This window comes from Pecten maximus, chromosome 5 (genome assembly GCF_902652985.1).
Source record: "Pecten maximus chromosome 5, xPecMax1.1, whole genome shotgun sequence".
Classification (NCBI taxonomy): domain Eukaryota; kingdom Metazoa; phylum Mollusca; class Bivalvia; order Pectinida; family Pectinidae; genus Pecten; species Pecten maximus.
This window is the reverse complement of record NC_047019.1, coordinates 45,604,426-45,624,537: the sequence shown is the minus strand read 5'-3', so window position 1 is coordinate 45,624,537 and position 20,112 is coordinate 45,604,426. Positions and strand designations below refer to the sequence as shown.

At 40.3% G+C, this 20,112-nt stretch overlaps 1 protein-coding gene across 1 annotated transcript in view; it reads left to right on the top strand.

Annotated features, from left to right (window-relative positions):
* LOC117328480 (proto-oncogene tyrosine-protein kinase ROS-like) overlaps nt 1-20,112 on the top strand; it is a 132,407-nt gene that overhangs the window by 786 nt on the left and 111,509 nt on the right. Inside the window, exon 2 of the mRNA XM_033886014.1 lies at nt 14,834-14,890. Coding sequence (XP_033741905.1) covers nt 14,834-14,890 — 57 coding nt within the window. The remainder of the gene's footprint in view (nt 1-14,833; nt 14,891-20,112) is intronic.

The window sequence follows — 20,112 nt, the reverse complement described above, 5'->3', positions numbered from 1 at the left end:
GATGACACGTGCTCGTTATAAGAATTAGAACCCACGTCGAATGACCAGTGGGTTACCATTCGGATCCTTGCTGGAATAGGGAGCGGTCAAGTGTTGATCAGAATGATAAAGAATGATGGGATCTATAATCCCGTTACAGACATCTGACATTTACTGCTAACAGCCCTTTAGCACTTGGCTGTATTGGCGAAGAAATGATTTTATTTTTAATTGGCCAGAAAAAAACAAAAGAAAAAAAAAGAAAAAGAAAAAAAAAGAAAGCGCATATTGTAAAATTGTTTTCAGTAACAATGTGCATTTTTTCTCCGACAAGGCATGTTGTGTATAATGCACATATACACCAGATTCCAACCCATTATAAAACACACACTTACATGTACACATGTACATGCAAATATATATTTTGACATGTGTTTCTATTTCATTTCCCCTTGTGTTCCCCTATTTAAAAAGATAATGGGTTTCTCCAGCCCCGATATATCTGACCCCCTAAACCCGACCGGTGGCAGGTGGTATCATATTCCTACAAGTTGTACACCTCGGAGGAGGGGGTATGGCGAGAGTCGGGCGACACTACGTCACTGATCCCAGATAATCAGGACCACGTTTTAACCGCTTTCCTTACATCTCCCCCTCCCTACAGCACTCCCCTCCCCTATCCGGATAGAGGGGCGTCTCCCATCACCCTCAGCTTGCGATTCTGTCTTCAAAGAGACTTTTTTCTCTATTATAACTAATTTGGTTGCCAGAGGCTTTAATATTTGTTTTGACTAAAACTCCAACGTAACGGTTTGAAATCGCTAATGTAAACGTAATTTGTGGAGGGAATACTAAATTTTTAAAGTTTTACTATATTTACCAGTGTCGGATAACATCAGGTTTATAAATTAAGAATTTGGTTTTTTTTTATAATAAAAAGGAAACTTTCATGTAGTTTTTGTGTCAGTGATATTTTATTATTGTCATGCATTTGACATTTACATTAGGAAAGTATTTTATACAGTTTTAAATGTTTTCTTTGCATTTGAAGGTTTTTGTTTGCTGTTTAACTATAAACAAACTTTGTATAAAATTGTTGATAGGCAGTAAAAAAAAACAAGAAAGAAAAAAGCTAAATCGGTATTTTTCTAATTTTGAAAAGTACACAAACGACTTTCATTTTGAAAAAAAAACCAACAAAAACAAACCAGGGTGGATTGGGGTTGGGGGACCTATTCAAAATAGGATAAATAAAATGTGTGGTGTTTATCGGGATGAGCTTGTGGGCTAAGTTGGCTAATTAACGTATACATATACACACACATAGCCCAAATTTATAGCTCTATCCCAGAATTTAGTTTGATATATCTATCATTACCACAATGACTTCTTTTAATCTGTTTAAGTGTTCACCTAGCTGGCTACACATAAAATTTAATCATGGCCTATTTTCAGCGTCAGTACCCAAATTACACCGTTCTATAGGTAAAAAAAAATCAACCAGAACCTCGCCATTTCATGGATGGCTCTGGGTTTGATATTGAACAGAGAACACTAATTTCCTTGTAAATTAATGAGCCCTGTTGTGAGGAGGTTGTGGAGGAAGAAGGCGTGAATTACATTGTCGTAGTAAGCTTTTACAGGTTTATTGTTAAATGTAGGGGATTTATATAAATGGAATCTCGTTATGTTATTATATACTCCCTACTATGTTATTATATACTCCCTACTTGAAAACTCTTTTTTTAATCAGTATTTGTTATCACCACTTTATTTCCAATAAATGATTGTACAAACCAGATACTTCTAATCAATACTGAGGGGTAGATTCTGTAAACTTCATCTCATCAACACACGATTACATAATCATATTGAAGAAAATGACTGAATATTTATAGGCAAATTTCAAAACTAAACATTCAATTGATAAGAATTAATTAGCTGCAATAAGAACGTTAAAAATCGTACTCTTTATAAGGTTTGAAATTATTACGTGCCCAGTTTTATTTTGAACGATGTTTTATTTTTCTGCGTCAGGTACCCAGCTTTTCAACTAAAACCTGATTTTTATCCATGCGGACGCGCCATTTTTCTGATGCCTATCGTGGAGTATCGATCGTATCCCGCATCACATACCAGGATTGATTTATTGAATTACATCTGCATAAATCAGACACACACATAATTATAAATTATGTAAACGCAGGCTTAATAAGTGAAACAGGTCACAGAAAATTAGGATAATTCTTTATAAATGAAGCTTGTATTAGAAAACATCCTTTTTCAGTCTTTGATATCAGCTTTCTAGTAGTTTTGAAGGCACCGTTTGCCAGTGTATGCGCGCCAATTCTGTCGACATGAGCTCTATACAGCAAATCGTTTTAATTCATCGCCTCAAAGTAATTACAAAACACCGCGACCCTTTAGCGCCGAGAATTACAACAAAAGAATAAATAATTATTATATTGGATATAAACTACCAATTACTGGAGAGGGGGCGAGAGCATTAAATGGACCCAGAGTTAGTTTGGGGACATGAGAGTATTAGATGACCCGGAGATAGTTTGGGGACATGAGAGTATTAGATGACCCGGAGATAGTTTGGGGACATCAGGGTATTAGATGGACCCGGAGATAGTTTGGGGACATGAGAGTATTAGATGACCCGGAGATAGTTTGGGGACATGAGAGTATTAGATGGACCTATTAGATGGACCCGGAGATAGTTTGGGGACATGAGAGTATTAGATGGACCTATTAGATGGACCCGGAGATAGTTTGGGGACATGAGAGGATTAGATGACCCGGAGATAGTTTGGGGACATGAGAGTATTAGATGGACCCGGAGATAGTTTGGGGACATGAGAGTATTAGATGGACTTATTAGATGGACCCGGAGATAGTTTGGGGACATGAGAGTATTAGATGACCCGGAGATAGTTTGGGGACATGAGAGTATTAGATGGACCCGGAGATAGTTTGGGGACATGAGAGTATTAGATGGACCCAGAGATAGTTTGGGGACATGAGAGTATTAGATGGACCAGGAGATAGTTTGGGGACATGAGAGTATTAGATGACCCGGAGATAGTTTGGGGACATGAGAGTATTAGATGACCCGGAGATAGTTAGGGGACATGAGAGTATTAGATGGACCAGGAGATAGTTTGGGGACATGAGAGTATTAGGGTGGACCCGGAGATAGTTTGGGGACATGAGAGTATTAGATGGACCCGGAGATAGTTTGGGGACATGAGAGTATTAGATGACCCGGGGATAGTTTGGGGACATGAGAGTATTAGATGGACCCGGGGATAGTTTGGGGACATGAGAGTATTAGATGGATCCGGAGATAGTTTGGGGACATGAGAGTATTAGATGACCCGGAGATAGTTTGGGGACATGAGAGTATTAGATGACCCGGAGATAGTTTGGGGACATGAGAGTATTAGATGACCCGGAGATAGTTTGGGGACATGAGAGTATTAGATGACCCGGGGATAGTTTGGGGACATGAGAGTATTAGATGGACCCGGAGATAGTTTGGGGACATGAGAGTATTAGATGACCCGGAGATAGTTTGGGGACATGAGAGTATTAGATGGACCCGGAGATAGTTTGGGGACATGAGAGTATTAGATGACCCGGGGATAGTTTGGGGACATGAGAGTATTAGATGACCCGGAGATAGTTTGGGGACATGAGAGTATTAGATGACCCGGGGATAGTTTGGGGACATGAGAGTATTAGATGACCCGGGGATAGTTTGGGGACATGAGAGTATTAGATGACCCGGGGATAGTTTGGGGACATGAGAGTATTAGATGACCCGGAGATAGTTTGGGGACATGAGAGTATTAGATGGACCCGGAGATAGTTTGGGGACATGAGAGTATTAGATGGACCCGGAGATAGTTTGGGGACATTAGATGGACCCGGAGATAGTTTGGCGACACACTTCGTGTGTGTTAATGCGTGTGAAAGCCTGAGAGGACTTTGCTGGAAACCTCAGGCTTCACGTGCTTTGCAATAATTTTGTATTACTTGCTACTTATGTGACCTTTCTTTCTGTAGTTATTTAACTATTTCATAATGTATTACCTTATCCTTTCATTTCTGTAATTATCCAATTGATGATATTTGATTTGTATTTTGACAACAATGTACATGCATATTTCTTTTTGTAACTCTTCAATTTGGAGGAAATAAAGAAATGACAATAATGACCATTGTTGAGCATTTGTCTTGATATTGTTAATGTAAAGAATTTATCGAAGGTTAAAGCAACAATAAAACGTAAACCACGCAAAGTATGACTGTTTAGTAATCTTATATTACTGATGATGAAGACGACGACGACGATGATGATGATGGTTTGGTTATATTTATGGTCATCCTGTCTGAGATATATTTTCATAGCAAACCGTTTAACCGATTTGCCGTTAGACGAAAGGTTATGAAATAATTGCATCGAGTGAATGCAGTGGTTTTCCAGTTTGAGGTGCTCGTCGTCCCCTGTAAACACACGTCTGGTGTAAACGTCTGCTTCGTCCTGACCAGGTCTAAACATTCGCCGTGTATTGTCAGTTCCTCCTAACATTCACCGTGGAGGGAATACAATCATGTCCGTGGTCTGACGTGTAAACCTACAGCGATATGCATTTTCTGGAAAACGTGTCGTTAAATATCATAAATAACATGTCAATATCAAAGTATCCAAAATAGACTTTATTCTTGATGCCACAAAACCAACTGCCGCCGAACCATCGGAACTCGGCGTCGTCGATGTGTTGTGTACTTCTTCTTCAGGATCGATTGAGCGAGAATCTGACACCCACCACATCCTGAACCGGAAGTAGTAGCAAAGAGTCCCCGGGCGAGCGGAGACGGGTTACAAACATATCGCGCCGTATTCGACTCATGTTTCATTATAGATAAATAAATATTCCGACATGACTCCGGAACGAGTAAATGGTCAGAGTTAGTTTGTTAGTTTTTCGTGAGACATGAGATGGAATCAGCTTCCACCTGCCGGCATAGTGTATCTGTTGAACTTTAATTAAAAACAAACGTTTGAAGATGTTTTGAATGTGGAATCGCACATGGTACTATCTACCTTAGCTACGGAGTACAAACTGTTTGTAAGACGTCCGTGTTTTCATGAGAAATATTTTCCCACGGATAACTAGTGTTTTTCTTGCCCTTGACCACTGTAGGCCGAGTCACAAGTCTACCCGGTCAGTGTGACCAGAGTGACACGTGTGGGGTTTTTATACAGTGATAGATGAAAACAAACCCGTCTTTTATGTTACGAGAATCATCACATTGCCTTTTACTCTCAGAGGTTTACTCAGCAGTGGCGTAGGAAGTCGTCAATTTTTTTTTTTTTTTTTTAACTTTAAATTTTACGCACTATACAAAACGTATGCCATCTCCGCAAAGTTCGGCAATAATCATCATTTCAACATCCCCGTGATAATTTATGCAATACAAATTAAGTTATTTACGCAAATGAAGATATATTATTTATAGTAAAACATGACTCACCAGGCGCGGATCCAGGATTTTCGAAAGGGTGGTTCAGTAATTTAGTGATAATGCGAGCGCCGTAGGCGCGAGCCGAATTTTTTCCCATTTTAAGGGGGTTCTAGGCGGGCGAAGCCTCCCGGCGGAAAATTTTCAATCATTCGGGATCAGGCGCAGACCCAGGATTTTCGAAAGCGGGGTCCAGTAATTTAGGGATAATGCGAGCGCCGTAGGCGCGAGCTGAATTTTTTTTCTCCATTTTTAAGGCTATAAAAAATGTCCTCCTCCGAAAAAGGGAAAATTTACCTAGAATAGGTATTCACTTTAAAAACTTATAATTTTTCCTTAATAATTGACAAGTTTTTAACTTCAAATCTGATAGAAAGTGTATCTAAAGCGAACCCTATATGCTGCTAATTTGTCGACAACAGATACCAGTGCCGTTTCATGTAATACGGTGTTTCCACATTCGTACCTGTCGGTAATTTGTATTACTCTATTCACGTTAAAATCGCGCATTCTTATCGGTGTTGTGTTTCTGTCTTGTTCTCATTATGAAATCAATCGACTTCACAAATTATCATCAACTTATCGAATCTCTGTGATGAAGTTAAGCAAAATTTCGTATTAGATATAAAACTATAAAACACCAAACTACATTATCATTGTATGTTATACCGCACTGAAGGCGCCTGTTAACGGTTGTGATACTTAATACAACACTCAGGGCGCCTGTTAACGGTTGTGATACTTAATACCATAAGTAGGGCGCCCGTTAACGCTTGTGATATTTAATATCACACTCAGTGCGCCTGTTAACGGTTGTGATACTTAATACCACACTCACGGCGCCTGTGAACGATTGTGATACTTAATACCACACTCAGGGCGCCCGCTTTAACGGTTGTGATACTTAATACAACACTCAGGGCGCCTGTTAACAGTTGTGATGCTTAATACCACACTCAGGGCGCCTGTTAACGGTTGTGATGCTTAATACCACACTCAGGGCGTCTGTTAACGGTTGTGATGCTTAATACCACACTCAGGGCGCCTGTTAACGGTTGTGATACTTAATACAACACTCAGGGCGCCTGTTAACAGTTGTGGGACATAATTATATTTATTACATTTTAATCACTGAAATATCGAAAACTATTCATTTCATAAAAGAGATATTTTTCACTAGTGAGTGTCTTCAGTAATAACAAATATATTTCACTCATGTGGTTAATATTTTGATATTACTGAAGACACGGTTAGATATATCCTCTATAAATTATACAATACTCTCGTGGCGCCTCCTGTTTTTGCATCCCCTATCTTGACAATGGACGATTAATCTTCATTTCAATTCCAATTTTCCACTTTTAAAATAGAACATTAATTCGATTCGTTTTTACATCTATCCCCATTATATCAGTAACTAATTGGCATATGTTTTATTTTGTTACATTTATCAAAGAAATTAAAGTTTATTGAAAAAAATATAGAACAGGTTTATATTAGCAAACGTCACTGTTCCCGATTGATGGTTTATTAGGAGCATTCTCTATCCGGCGGTTACGTGTCTACCAGGATCTACCGAATTTAGCTGTTAGTATGTCCCGTTTTCCATTTCTTGTTATCTGCTACTGGTGGTATTTTCCCGAAACGTGTTTGTCCCGTCATTGTTTGTTGTTGTATTGTATTTTGGGGATGACTTGGATATATACGTTCTTAATATAGTCGAACACGTGTTACATTTAAACTTCTCTTTTCATTCTCCGAACTAAAACATAAAAACAACTTGCGGTGATGGACACAATTTACGGAACACATTACACTGACAATTATTTCAAATTTCATTCACTAGGTGTGATTAAAATGTACATGATATAAATTGTACTCATTAATGCACCTAAGTGAATTCTTAGTTCGTAAGCTATACTGACTTCGTTATTGACCCAATCAGCTGGTGTTTCGCCTGAACCAAGTCCAAGAGGAAAATTTGCTTCTTAGGTTTGTAGCTGTTTTCCTGAGTAAATAGCATATGGAATGGGTACTTTCTATATACGAGAATAAAGAGTAGGGTCTTTTGAGATTTGGAAAATAAAAAATATACAATCCTACTGAAAATAGAATTACGTAGAATTCGAGATGTAAAAGGCGGGAATTCCCCAGGTGGGGGTTCCCCATTGCACATTAAACCTATTCAATAACAACATTTATCCCATAGAAAAAACCCTTTAAACTTTAATTTGATATCAATTTCACATCATTTGCACTTCAAACAGGCGGATGAATGGATGGGGTAACTAGTAATAACATATAGTCAGTTATTTAGTTGTGCGAGTCCTGAAAACAAAGGCCGCTGATTCCGGAGAAATGTAAACACCAGGAGACATTTCTGCTACTTGCGTTTCTGAAGAGATAGTTCGACCTAGACGTCTCGGAAATGGAATTGTCCTATGGCGATAAAAATAACAGGAAGTCTGCTATCATATCACATTGTCAATGCCATCACCTATTTCAGGTTGTGTGACATACGTATATAATACCACACTCAGGACGCGTGTTTAAAGTTGTGTGACATACATATATTATACCACACTCAGGACGACGATAATCGAGTATCGAGTCGTCAGTCGTCAGTCGTCAGAAGTTGATACAAATATATTGTTTATTTCTGTTTTCGACTCTCTTATGGGCTTCAGTCTTAATCTGTTTCACATTTGATTAGTAAATAAATAGATCTCATAAAAAATATACATGATACACTCTATTACTGGTTAACGAATTACCTTACGAACTAGCAAAAACTCAATTACTGGTTAGTGAATAACCTTTACGAGCTAGCAAAAACTCAATTACTGGTTAGCGAATTACCCTTACGAACTAGCAAAAACTCAATTACTGGTTAGCGATTACCTTACGATTTAGCAAAAACTCAATTACTGGTTAGCGAATTACCTTACGAACTAGCAAAAACTCAATTACTGGTTAGTGAATTACATTTGTACCTTTACGAGCTAGCAAAAACTCAATTACTGGTTAGCGAATTACCCTTACGAACTAGCAAAAACTCAATAACTGGTTAGTGAATTACCTTTACGAGCTAGCAAAAACTCAATTACTGGTTAGCGAATTACCCTTACGAACTAGCAAAAACTCAATTACTGGTTAGTGAATTACCTTTACGAGCTAGCAAAAACTCAATTTCTGGTTAGCGAATTACCCTTACGAGCTAGCAAAAACTCAACTACTGGTTAGTAAATTACCCTTACGAACTAGCAAAAACTCAATTACTGGTTAGTGAATTACCTTTACGAGCTAGCAAAAACTCAATTACTGGTTAGCGAATTACCCTTACGAGCTAGCAAAAACTCAATTACTGGTTAGCGAATTACCCTTACGAGCTAGCAAAAACTCAATTACTGGTAAGCGAATTACCCTTACGAGCTAGCAAAAACTCAATTACTGGTAAGCGAATTACCTTTACGAGCTAGCAAAAACTCAATTTCTGGTTAGTGAATTAGAACTTACCCTTACGAACTAAAGAACACTCAGTTACTAGTTAGCGAATTACTCTTACGAGCTATCGAACACCCCTCGCAAGTAACAAACTGGCGTATTACAGACATCCGTTTGCACACGTTTGCGAATTATAACACCCGTGACAATTTAGCGAATTTTAACACCCGTGACAATTTAGCGAATTATAACATCCGTAACAATTTAGCGAATTATAACATCCATAACAATTTAGCGAATTATAACATCGATTAAGGCCAAAGCATTGAACGTTTATGACATCCTAATAATTCTTTGATCCAAATTGTTGTCTTTCAAACTGAAATGACAGTCAGAAAGGACACACCTGTTGTTTTCTTTGTTTCAGTAAGTGTCCACAAACGTTTCTTTAGACTGTTTTGCAAGTTAAAATCGTTGTCATCAGACAAGTGCCCCGTAATACCCTGTGGAGACATTGGCCGACAGAGATGTACTCCGTATACCCTGTAGTGTGGAGACATCGGCCGACAGAGATGTACTCCGTTATACCCTGTAGTGTGGAGACATCGGCCGACAGAGATGTACCCCGTTATACCCTGTAGTGTGGAGACATCGGCCGACAGAGATGTACTCCGTTATACCCTGTAGTGTGGAGACATCGGCCGACAGAGATGTACTCCGTTATACCCTGTAGTGTGGAGACATCGGCCGACAGAGTTGTACTCCGTTATACCCTGTAGTGTGGAGACATCGGCCGACAGAGTTGTACTCCGTTATACCCTGTAGTGTGGAGACATCGGCCGACAGAGATGTACTCCGTTATACCCTGTAGTGTGGAGACATCGGCCGACAGAGATGTACTTTCCGGGCCGACAGAGATGTACCCCGTTATACCCTGTAGTGTGGAGATATCGGCCGACAGAGATGTACTCCGTTATACCCTGTAGTGTGGAGACATCGGCCGACAGAGATGCACTCCGTTATACCCTGTAGTGTGGAGACATCGGCCGACAGAGATGTACTCCGTTATACCCCGTAGTGTGGAGACATCGGCCGACAGAGATGTACTCCGTTATACCCTGTAGTGTGGAGACATCGCCCGACAGAGATGTACTCCGTTATACCCTGTAGTGTGGAGACATCGACCGACAGAGATGTACTCCGTTATACCCTGTAGTGTGGAGACATCGGCCGACAGAGATGTACTCCGTTATACACTGTAGTGTGGAGACATCGCCCGACAGAGATGTACTCCGTTATACCCTGTAGTGTGGAGACATCGACCGACAGATATGTACTCCGTTATACACTGTAGTGTGGAGACATCGCCCGACAGAGATGTACTCCGTTATACCCTGTAGTGTGGAGACATCGACCGACAGATATGTACTCCGTTATACCCTGTAGTGTGGAGACATTGGCCGACAGAGATGTACTCCGTTATACCCTGTAGTGTGGAGACATCGGCCGACAGACATGTACTCCGCTATACCCTGTAGTGTGGAGACATTGGCCGACAGAGATGTACTTTCCGGGCCGACAGAGATGTACTTTCCGGGCCGACAGAGATGTACATTCCGAGCCGACAGAGATGTACTTTCCGGGCCGACAGAGATGTACTTTCCGGGCCGACAGAGATGTACTTTCCGTCCGTGTCTGGAGCAGCGACATCTGTACAATCGGTGACAAGTATAGACAGCAGTGTCTGGCTAAGTACATTACAGCAAAGGACCACGATCTTGGAAATGGACAAAAGGACACAAATAACATTAAACCAACTATCCCAGCTTAATGGGGTTATCTCCTCTTGTGTTTAAAGAGATTGTCGTCGGACGGTTATAGGTGGTGTGAGTGACAGCGTTTCGCGAAAAGGTGACAAAAAGTGTTGCCAAATTGACAAGCAATAGCCGCACTCAAATTGTCGAGTAATTACTAAAGGTTGGGGTTAAAACCATTACGCCACGGAAACAGAGATGAAATAGTTGTTTGTTGTGTGTCTATGTAACAAGGAAACTGACCCCGAAGGTGACGACGAAGTATGCGTCACACTGACACACTCGGGCGAGGGGCTGGAGAAATGGCTCCGCACGGCGGGGTAACAGCCTGGGTTTGTCTTAAGACGGCTGTACGTCTTCACACGACTGGCGACAGTTTAAACTAGTTTCTCGTTGTTATCAACATAACCGGAATTAGGCGATGATAATACAGAATATAGGGGCAGGGCATGTAAGGAAGTCTTTTATGTACACAAAAGGTATCACGCCTTGTAAATCCGGACATGCTGTTTGGCGAGGGAGTAAGATATATGGAAGCCCTTGGTTGTCATTTATTTGTTATTCCATTTGTGTTACAACTTATTTGTTATTGTTTATTTGTTCGGGGCTAACTCTTTTCAACTTTTTTCCTCGCAAACAATTTGGGTGCGGTTGCGCAGTGAAGAATGGGCTGTGAGGATTGCAATCAGGGTTAAGGCCTAACACATGATCTATGTGACGTTTTATTACTACGTCACTTTTAATAATAATACCACATCCTATAACTGATATAACATGGTACACGTAGAGAAGATACGTGTTTATGTACACGTGCCGAACATCAAGCGATTTTCGAGATAGTGTGGAAGTGTTACAAATATATAAGGTTCAGGACCAACATGACGACCTAGTGGTGCCGAGACTGGATGTATTGACTACGGTCCGTGTACCATCACATGTTTAACTTACTTCTTCACTTGGTCACGACAACATCGACATTATATTGTACACGGGGAATCTGTACCCACAGGTGCGTGGATACTGGAACATAACTATGTAAGTAATGAGTTAACTTGCACAGATTATGTTCCAAAGCAAAGGCACATGTGATTTCACCTCGACCAATCTAGTTGGCGATCGGCGGTCATATCGGACAGTGCAAGGACGTGCTGTTCTCAAGGTCGCTAACAGGACGGATATGTCTGGACGGTGTGACGTCATCGCAGACCCACGTGGAATTGCGTGAACATGTCATTAGCACGGCAAATCGAACCCTGGTGACCCACACGAAACACAAACCCGCATGTACGGGCAGTCGACGGAATGTTTACTATTTTAAGATTCCGTGTTGTGTCATCATGGCATTTAAATGACTTACGCGGCTTTTCTTCTCGTCGTGCACGCGCCAAGATGTCGACTGCGTGTAGCTTTTTAGTACCTCATGGGTCTACTAACGTAAAACATGTAATTCCAAAATAAAAGAAATCAAGTGTTTGTAAATAGAGTGGTCCTTGGTGGGTTTTACTCTTATTAAAGAATGACGTACCATTGAACCATCTGTGATCATGATTTTAAAAAATGTAAATTTTCAAGGGTACAGGAGGTACACGTGTTTCGTATATGAATATAGCTACTCGGGCTGAATGACAAGGAGAGGTCGCGTACATGTCTTTGTCATAACGAGTCGTCTGTCGGAATATGGTGATAACGAGTCGTCTGTCGGAATATGGTGATAACGAGTCGTCTGTCGGAATATCGTGATAACGAGTCGTCTGTCGGAATATGGTGATAACGAGTCGTCTGTCGGAATATGGTGATAACGAGTCGTCTGTCGGAATATGGTGATAACGAGTCGTCTGTCGGAATATGGTGATAACGAGTCGTCTGTCGGAATATCGTGATAACGAGTCGTCTGTCGGAATATCGTGATAACGAGTCGTCTGTCGGAATATCGTGATAACGAGTCGTCTGTCGGAATATGGAACAGGTAAGAGTACGTATTACCAGTAAACTAAGGCAGCCATTTCTGAAACCTCAGTCGAACATCGTCTCTAAAAGCGAGGGAATCAACTTTGTGCTGACAAGTGAGCTGCGCTATCGTAATTCAAATAAGTGTACCTTCAACATGGCGTTCTCCAGATCTGTGTTTCGTTTGCCCTGTTAGTCAGAGACCCGAATGGCACAGGCGTTTGTTTGTAATTCGAGACAAAAATATGCGATGCCGATGAGTTTTTGACGTTCAGGACTGTTTTTCTACATGCCTTATATTATTTATACATTAAAAAATGACCGCCTGTTGTCCAATTCATTAACGAAGCCAGCTATAAGCAGAAATACGTGTACCTTAGATTAAAATGTTCCGGTATGTACTACATCCCAACAATTATATGGTAAAACAGAGTGATTTGTACCGTGTAATGTTGACTATAATTACGGGGCTGGAACACAGATTTGTACTGTGTAATGTTGACTATAATTACGGGGGGCTGGAACACAGATTTGTACTGTGTGATGTTGACTATAATTACGGGGGCTGGAACACAGATTTGTACTGTGTAATGTTGACTATAATTACGGGGGCTGGAACACAGATTTGTACTGTGTAATGTTGACTGTAATTACGGGGGCTGGAACACAGATTTGTACTGTGTAATGTTGACTGTAATTACGGGGGCTGGAACACAGATTTGTACTGTGTAATGTTGACTGTAATTACGGGGGCTGGAACACAGATTTGTACTGTGTACTGTTGACTATAATTACGGGGGCTGGAACACAGATTTGTACTGTGTGATGTTGACTATAATTACGGGGGCTGGAACACAGATTTGTACTGTATAATGTTGACTATAATTACGGGGGCTGGAACACAGATTTGTACTGTGTAATGTTGACTATAATTACGGGGGCTGGAACACAGATTTGTACTGTGTAATGTTGACTATAATTACGGGGGCTGGAACACAGATTTGTACTGTGTAATGTTGACTGTAATTACGGGGGCTGAAACACAGATTTGTACCGTGTAATGTTGACTATAATTACGGGGGCTGGAACACAGATTTGTACTGTGTAATGTTGACTATAATTACGGGGGCTGGAACACAGATTTGTACTGTGTAATGTTGACTATAATTACGGAGGCTGGAACACAGATTTGTACTGTGTAATGTTGACTATAATTACGGGGGCTGAAACAGTGATTTGTACCGTGTAATGTTGACTATAATTACGGGGGCTGGAACACAGATTTTTACCGTGTAATGTTGACTATAATTACGGGGCTGGAACACAGATTTGTACTGTGTAATGTTGACTATAATTACGGGGCTGGAACAGTGATTTGTACTGTGTAATGTTGACTATAATTACGGGGGCTGGAACACAGATTTGTACTGTGTAATGTTGACTATAATTACGGGGCTGGGACACAGATTTGTACTGTGTAATGTTGACTATAATTACGGGGGCTGGAACACAGATTTGTACCGTGTAATGTTGACTATAATTACGGGGGCTGGAACACAGATTTGTACTGTGTAATGTTGACTATAATTACGGGGGCTGGAACACAGATTTGTACTATGTGATGTTGACTATAATTACGGGGGCTGGAACACAGATTTGTACCGTGTAATGTTGACTATAATTACGGGGGCTGGAACACAGATTTGTACTGTGTAATGTTGACTATAATTACGGGGACTGGAACACAGATTTGTACTGTATAATGTTGACTATAATTACGGGGGCTGGAACACAGATTTGTACCGTGTAATGTTGACTATAACTACGGAGGCTGGAACACAGATTTGTACCGTGTAATGTTGACTATAATTACGGGGGCTGGAACACAGTTTGTACCGTGTGATGTTGACTATAATTACGGGGGCTGGAACACAGATTTGTACTGTGTAATGTTGACTATAATTACGGGGGCTGGAACACAGTGATTTGTACCGTGTAATGTTGACTATAATTACGGGGCTGGAACACAGATTTGTACTGTGTAATATTGACTATAATCTTCATTGAATTTGTTTGCATGTCTTTTTGGCTAAATCTACTGATTTTATTTTCAGACTCTCACATCCCGAGACAGATCTCTTTTCTGTAATGACGAATGCAAACTTGACCAGGTAAGTACCGTGCACTGTAACATGTCAGTCAATCTAGTTAATCCGAAGGTCAAACAATGGTATTAATGTCCATCTGGTGGTGAGGTTCGACCGAACTGTGGAGTATGGTTATGTAAACGTGTTTCCGCGGTGGAGGGCACTGTGGCACATCCAGGCATATTTCAAATCGGTTACGTACTTTGTAAGACATATTGAACGGTTCAATGAGTAAACATTGCAAAAATAGAAACTGGTGGTTGGGGCAGGTATACAAACAATGGGTACATACATGTGTTACGGTAATCACCACAGCGGCAGTCAGCTCATCTAACCGTCTAAAACATAACAAAAGGAGCAAATCCCTCTTGGAAATCGATTAAAAAGTGTGAAAACACCTGGATGAGGCAGGAATACCCACCTGGAAATGATTACCATCGACAGAAGTATCAGTGCGGCATGTATTTCCCACTATACATAGTCGAGGAAATTGGCCCGTTTGGCCGACACTCTCATTAATGTAGGAATTGCACGTGTATTGTTTCACGCCTGAAGTTTTGGAGCATGTCAATGACTTTTTAGCTTGGTTTACTATTCCTGTTTGGCATCCCGTGTCATTGCCAATTCTGCTTTACGTTCTCTGGAAGTCTGTTGTGTCACGGTACACAGGTGAAAACAGCACAGGTTATATGTCGAAAACAACTTGAGCGTATTGAACATGTGTATATCTGTACAAAAACACATTAGGCTGGTATAACGGTGGAAATTAGGTTTTCTTTTAATTATCGTTCCTGATTTTTGTGTGTGAATACAAAGAGATCCTTGTTAACGTTAGGCACGGTAGTTTGTCGATGTCAGTCCCCAGTCAACCTTGGTCTGTACACGGGATACACAAACAGTCCCCAGTCAACCTTGGTCTGTACACGGGATACACAAACAGTCCCCAGTCAACCTTGGTCTGTACACGGGATACACAAACAGTCCCCAGTCAACCTTGGTCTGTACACGGGATACAAAAACAGTCCCCAGTCAACCTTGGTCTGTACACGGGATACAAAAACAGTCCCCAGTCAACCTTGGTCTGTACACGGGATACACAAACAGTCCCCAGTCAACCTTGGTCTGTACACGGGATACAAAAACAGTCCCCAGTCAACCTTGGTCTGTACACGGGATACAAAAACAGTCCCCAGTCAACCTTGGTCTGTACACGGGATACAAAAACAGTCCCCAGTCAACCTTGGTCTGTACACGGGATACACAAACAGTCCCCAGTCAACCTTGGTCTGTACACGGGATACACAAACAGTCCCCAGTCAACCTTGGTCTGTACACGGGATACAAAAACAGTCCCCAGTCAACCTTGGTCTGTACACGGGATACAAAAACAGTCCCCAGTCAACCTTGGTCTGTACACGGGATACACAAACAGTCCCCAGTCAACCCTGGTCTGTACACGGGATACAAAAACAGTCCCCAGTCAACCTTGGTCTGTACACGGGATACAAAAACAGTCCCCAGTCAACCTTGGTCTGTACACGGGATACACAAACAGTCCCCAGTCAACCTTGGTCTGTACACGGGATACAAAAACAGTCCCCAGTCAACCTTGGTCTGTACACGGGATACACAAACAGTCCCCAGTCAACCTTGGTCTGTACACGGGATACAAAAACAGTCCCCAGTCAACCTTGGTCTGTACACGGGATACACAAACAGTCCCCAGTCAACCTTGGTCTGTACACGGGATACAAAAACAGTCCCCAGTCAACCTTGGTCTGTACACGGGATACACAAACAGTCCCCAGTCAACCTTGGTCTGTACACGGGATACAAAAACAGTCCCCAGTCAACCTTGGTCTGTACACGGGATACAAAAACAGTCCCCAGTCAACCTTGGTCTGTACACGGGATACAAAAACAGTCCCCAGTCAACCTTGGTCTGTACACGGGATACACAAACAGTCCCCAGTCAACCCTGGTCTGTACACGGGATACAAAAACAGTCCCCAGTCAACCCTGGTCTGTACACGGGATACAAAAACAGTCCCCAGTCAACCTTGGTCTGTACACGGGATACACAAACAGTCCCCAGTCAACCCTGGTCTGTACACGGGATACAAAAACAGTCCCCAGTCAACCCTGGTCTGTACACGGGATACAAAAACAGTCCCCAGTCAACCTTGGTCTGTACACGGGATACAAAAACAGTCCCCAGTCAACCTTGGTCTGTACACGGGATACAAAAACAGTCCCCAGTCAACCTTGGTCTGTACACGGGATACACAAACAGTCCCCAGTCAACCTTGGTCTGTACACGGGATACACAAACAGTCCCCAGTCAACCTTGGTCTGTACACGGGATACAAAAACAGTCCCCAGTCAACCCTGGTCTGTACACGGGATACAAAAACAGTCCCCAGTCAACCTTGGTCTGTACACGGGATACAAAAACAGTCCCCAGTCAACCTTGGTCTGTACACGGGATACAAAAACAGTCCCCAGTCAACCTTGGTCTGTACACGGGATACAAAAACAGTCCCCAGTCAACCTTGGTCTGTACACGGGATACAAAAACAGTCCCCAGTCAACCCTGGTCTGTACACGGGATACAAAAACAGTCCCCAGTCAACCTTGGTCTGTACACGGGATACAAAAACAGTCCCCAGTCAACCTTGGTCTGTACACGGGATACAAAAACAGGTACAACTCTGGACTAAATGTTAGCTTGTCAGTTTGTCATAGTTTAATCTCATCCCATTACTGATAATAAAACAACAGTAATGGCTGGATCTTTTTAAACTACACGGATACACTGGCTGGCACGTCTATCAAGATCCTCAGCTGTCACTTTAAGGGAAATAGTACAAAGAATATTGTGTTGTAAAGAGTTCCCCTTTTTATGTCATATTACAAATATTTGGCAGAGCTCTAGTTTCTATTTTAAAGAACACTAAAGTACACTTGTAATGGCCACACAGCATGTTACAGTACAGAATTAACATTGTACCACAATCAGAATGGTGATCAATACCATTGTCATTGTACCACAATCAGAATGGCGATCAATACCATTGTCATTGTACCACAATCAGAATGGTGATCAATACCATTGTCATTGTACCACAATCAGAATGGTGATCAATACCATTGTCATTGTACCACAATCAGAATGGCGATCAATACCAATGTCATTGTACCACAATCAGAATGGTGATCAATACCATTGTCATTGTACCACAATCAGAATGGTGATCAATACCATTGTCATTGTACCACAATCAGAATGGCGATCAATACCAATGTCATTGTACCACAATCAGAATGGCGATCAATACCATTGTCATTGTACCACAATCAGAATGGTGATCAATACCATTGTCATTGTACCACAATCAGAATGGTGATCAATACCATTGTCATTGTACCACAATCAGAATGGTGATCAATACCATTGTCATTGTACCACAATCAGAATGGTGATCAATACCAATGCTCATCGTCAGAACATTAAAATATATTTTATAATCAGAAAAATAAGAATGTAAAAATAGATTATATGATAAATGTTAAAATAGATTATATAATAAATGTTAAAATAGATTATTTAATAAATGTTAAAATAGATTATATAATAAATGTTGAAATAGATTATAAAATAAATGTTAAAATAGATTATATAATAATAACAAAAAAATCAGACTATTCAAAAAGATTTTATAATCAGAAAAATCAGAGTGTTCAGATGGATTTTAATAGAATATATCAGAGTGTCAAAAGACAGATTGGGTGTTTAAAACAGTTTTATACATTAAATGAGAAAAACCAGAACAAATTTTATAAACAGAATTATTGAATGGATTAGGAAGAGAAATAGATCATGGAATCACAGAACTCCAGTGATGTACTGCTGTATAGAACAAGTCCTATTGGAATGAACTGGAATAGGTAGAACGGAGTCTGAACCAACAAGGGTTACAGAACTCCAGTGATGTACTGCTGTATAGAACAAGTCCTATTGGAATGAACTGGAATAGGTAGAACGGAGTCTGAACCAACAAGGGTTACAGAACTCCAGTGATGTACTGCTGTATAGAACAAGTCCTATTGGAATGAACTGGAATGGGTAGAACGGAGTCTGAACCAACAAGGATTACAGAACTCCAGTGATGTACTGCTGTATAGAACAAATCCTAGATGTTTTGTCTCCATGTCCAGATTGAAAGTTGTGATATAATGAAATTCAAAAGAAATATCAAACAGTTCTACATCATTGCTCTCCAAGGCTGCCAGCTGGGTATTTTTTTTTCAAGAAATTATAATTTATCTCAGCAAAAACTTCCTTTACGAAAAAATGGATATATTCGTTTGGAGTATAACATGAACATTTGTTTAGTGAAATACCTTTGATTCACATCCAGTAGATATCAAACCAGTGTTATCTGTAAATATAAAACTAAAGATATGCCTCTACTAACTGATGGTAGAGAGAGTGCTAGTTTAATGGCGCCACCATCATATGTAAGTAACATAAATTGTATGTTATATTGATAGTCTTTAGTTGTCAACTTGATCAAAAACTGATCTGAGTTATGTTTTATATTAAAAGTAGGTACATCTGATATGGCACAAAATAATCTGGGGTCACACATCAATCTAACTGCTGCCAGTTGTAGTGGCCAGTGGGAGATTTTAGATATCTATATTACCAATGAGATATTATATCTAAATGTATATACCCTTGTTATCAGTGAGAGATTTTATCTATATACCCTTGTTATCATTAAGAGATTTTATCTATATACCCTTGTTATCATTAAGAGATTATATCTCTATACCCTTGTTATCAGTGAGAGATTTTATCTATATACATTTGTTATCAGTGAGAGATTTTATCAATATACCCTTGTTATCATTGAGAGATTTTATCTATATACCCTTGTTATCAGTGAGATATTTTATCTATGTACCCTTTTTATCATTAAGAGATTTTATCTATATACCCTTGTTATCAGTGAGAGAATTTATCTATATACCCTTGTTATCAGTAGAGATTTTATCTATATACCCTTATTATCAGTGAGATATTTTATCTATGTACCCTTGTTATCATTGAGAGATTTTATCTATATACCCTTGTTATCAGTGAGAGAATTTATCTATATACCCTTGTTATCAGTAGAGATTTTATCTATATACCCTTATTATCAGTGAGATATTTTATCTATGTACCCTTGTTATCAATG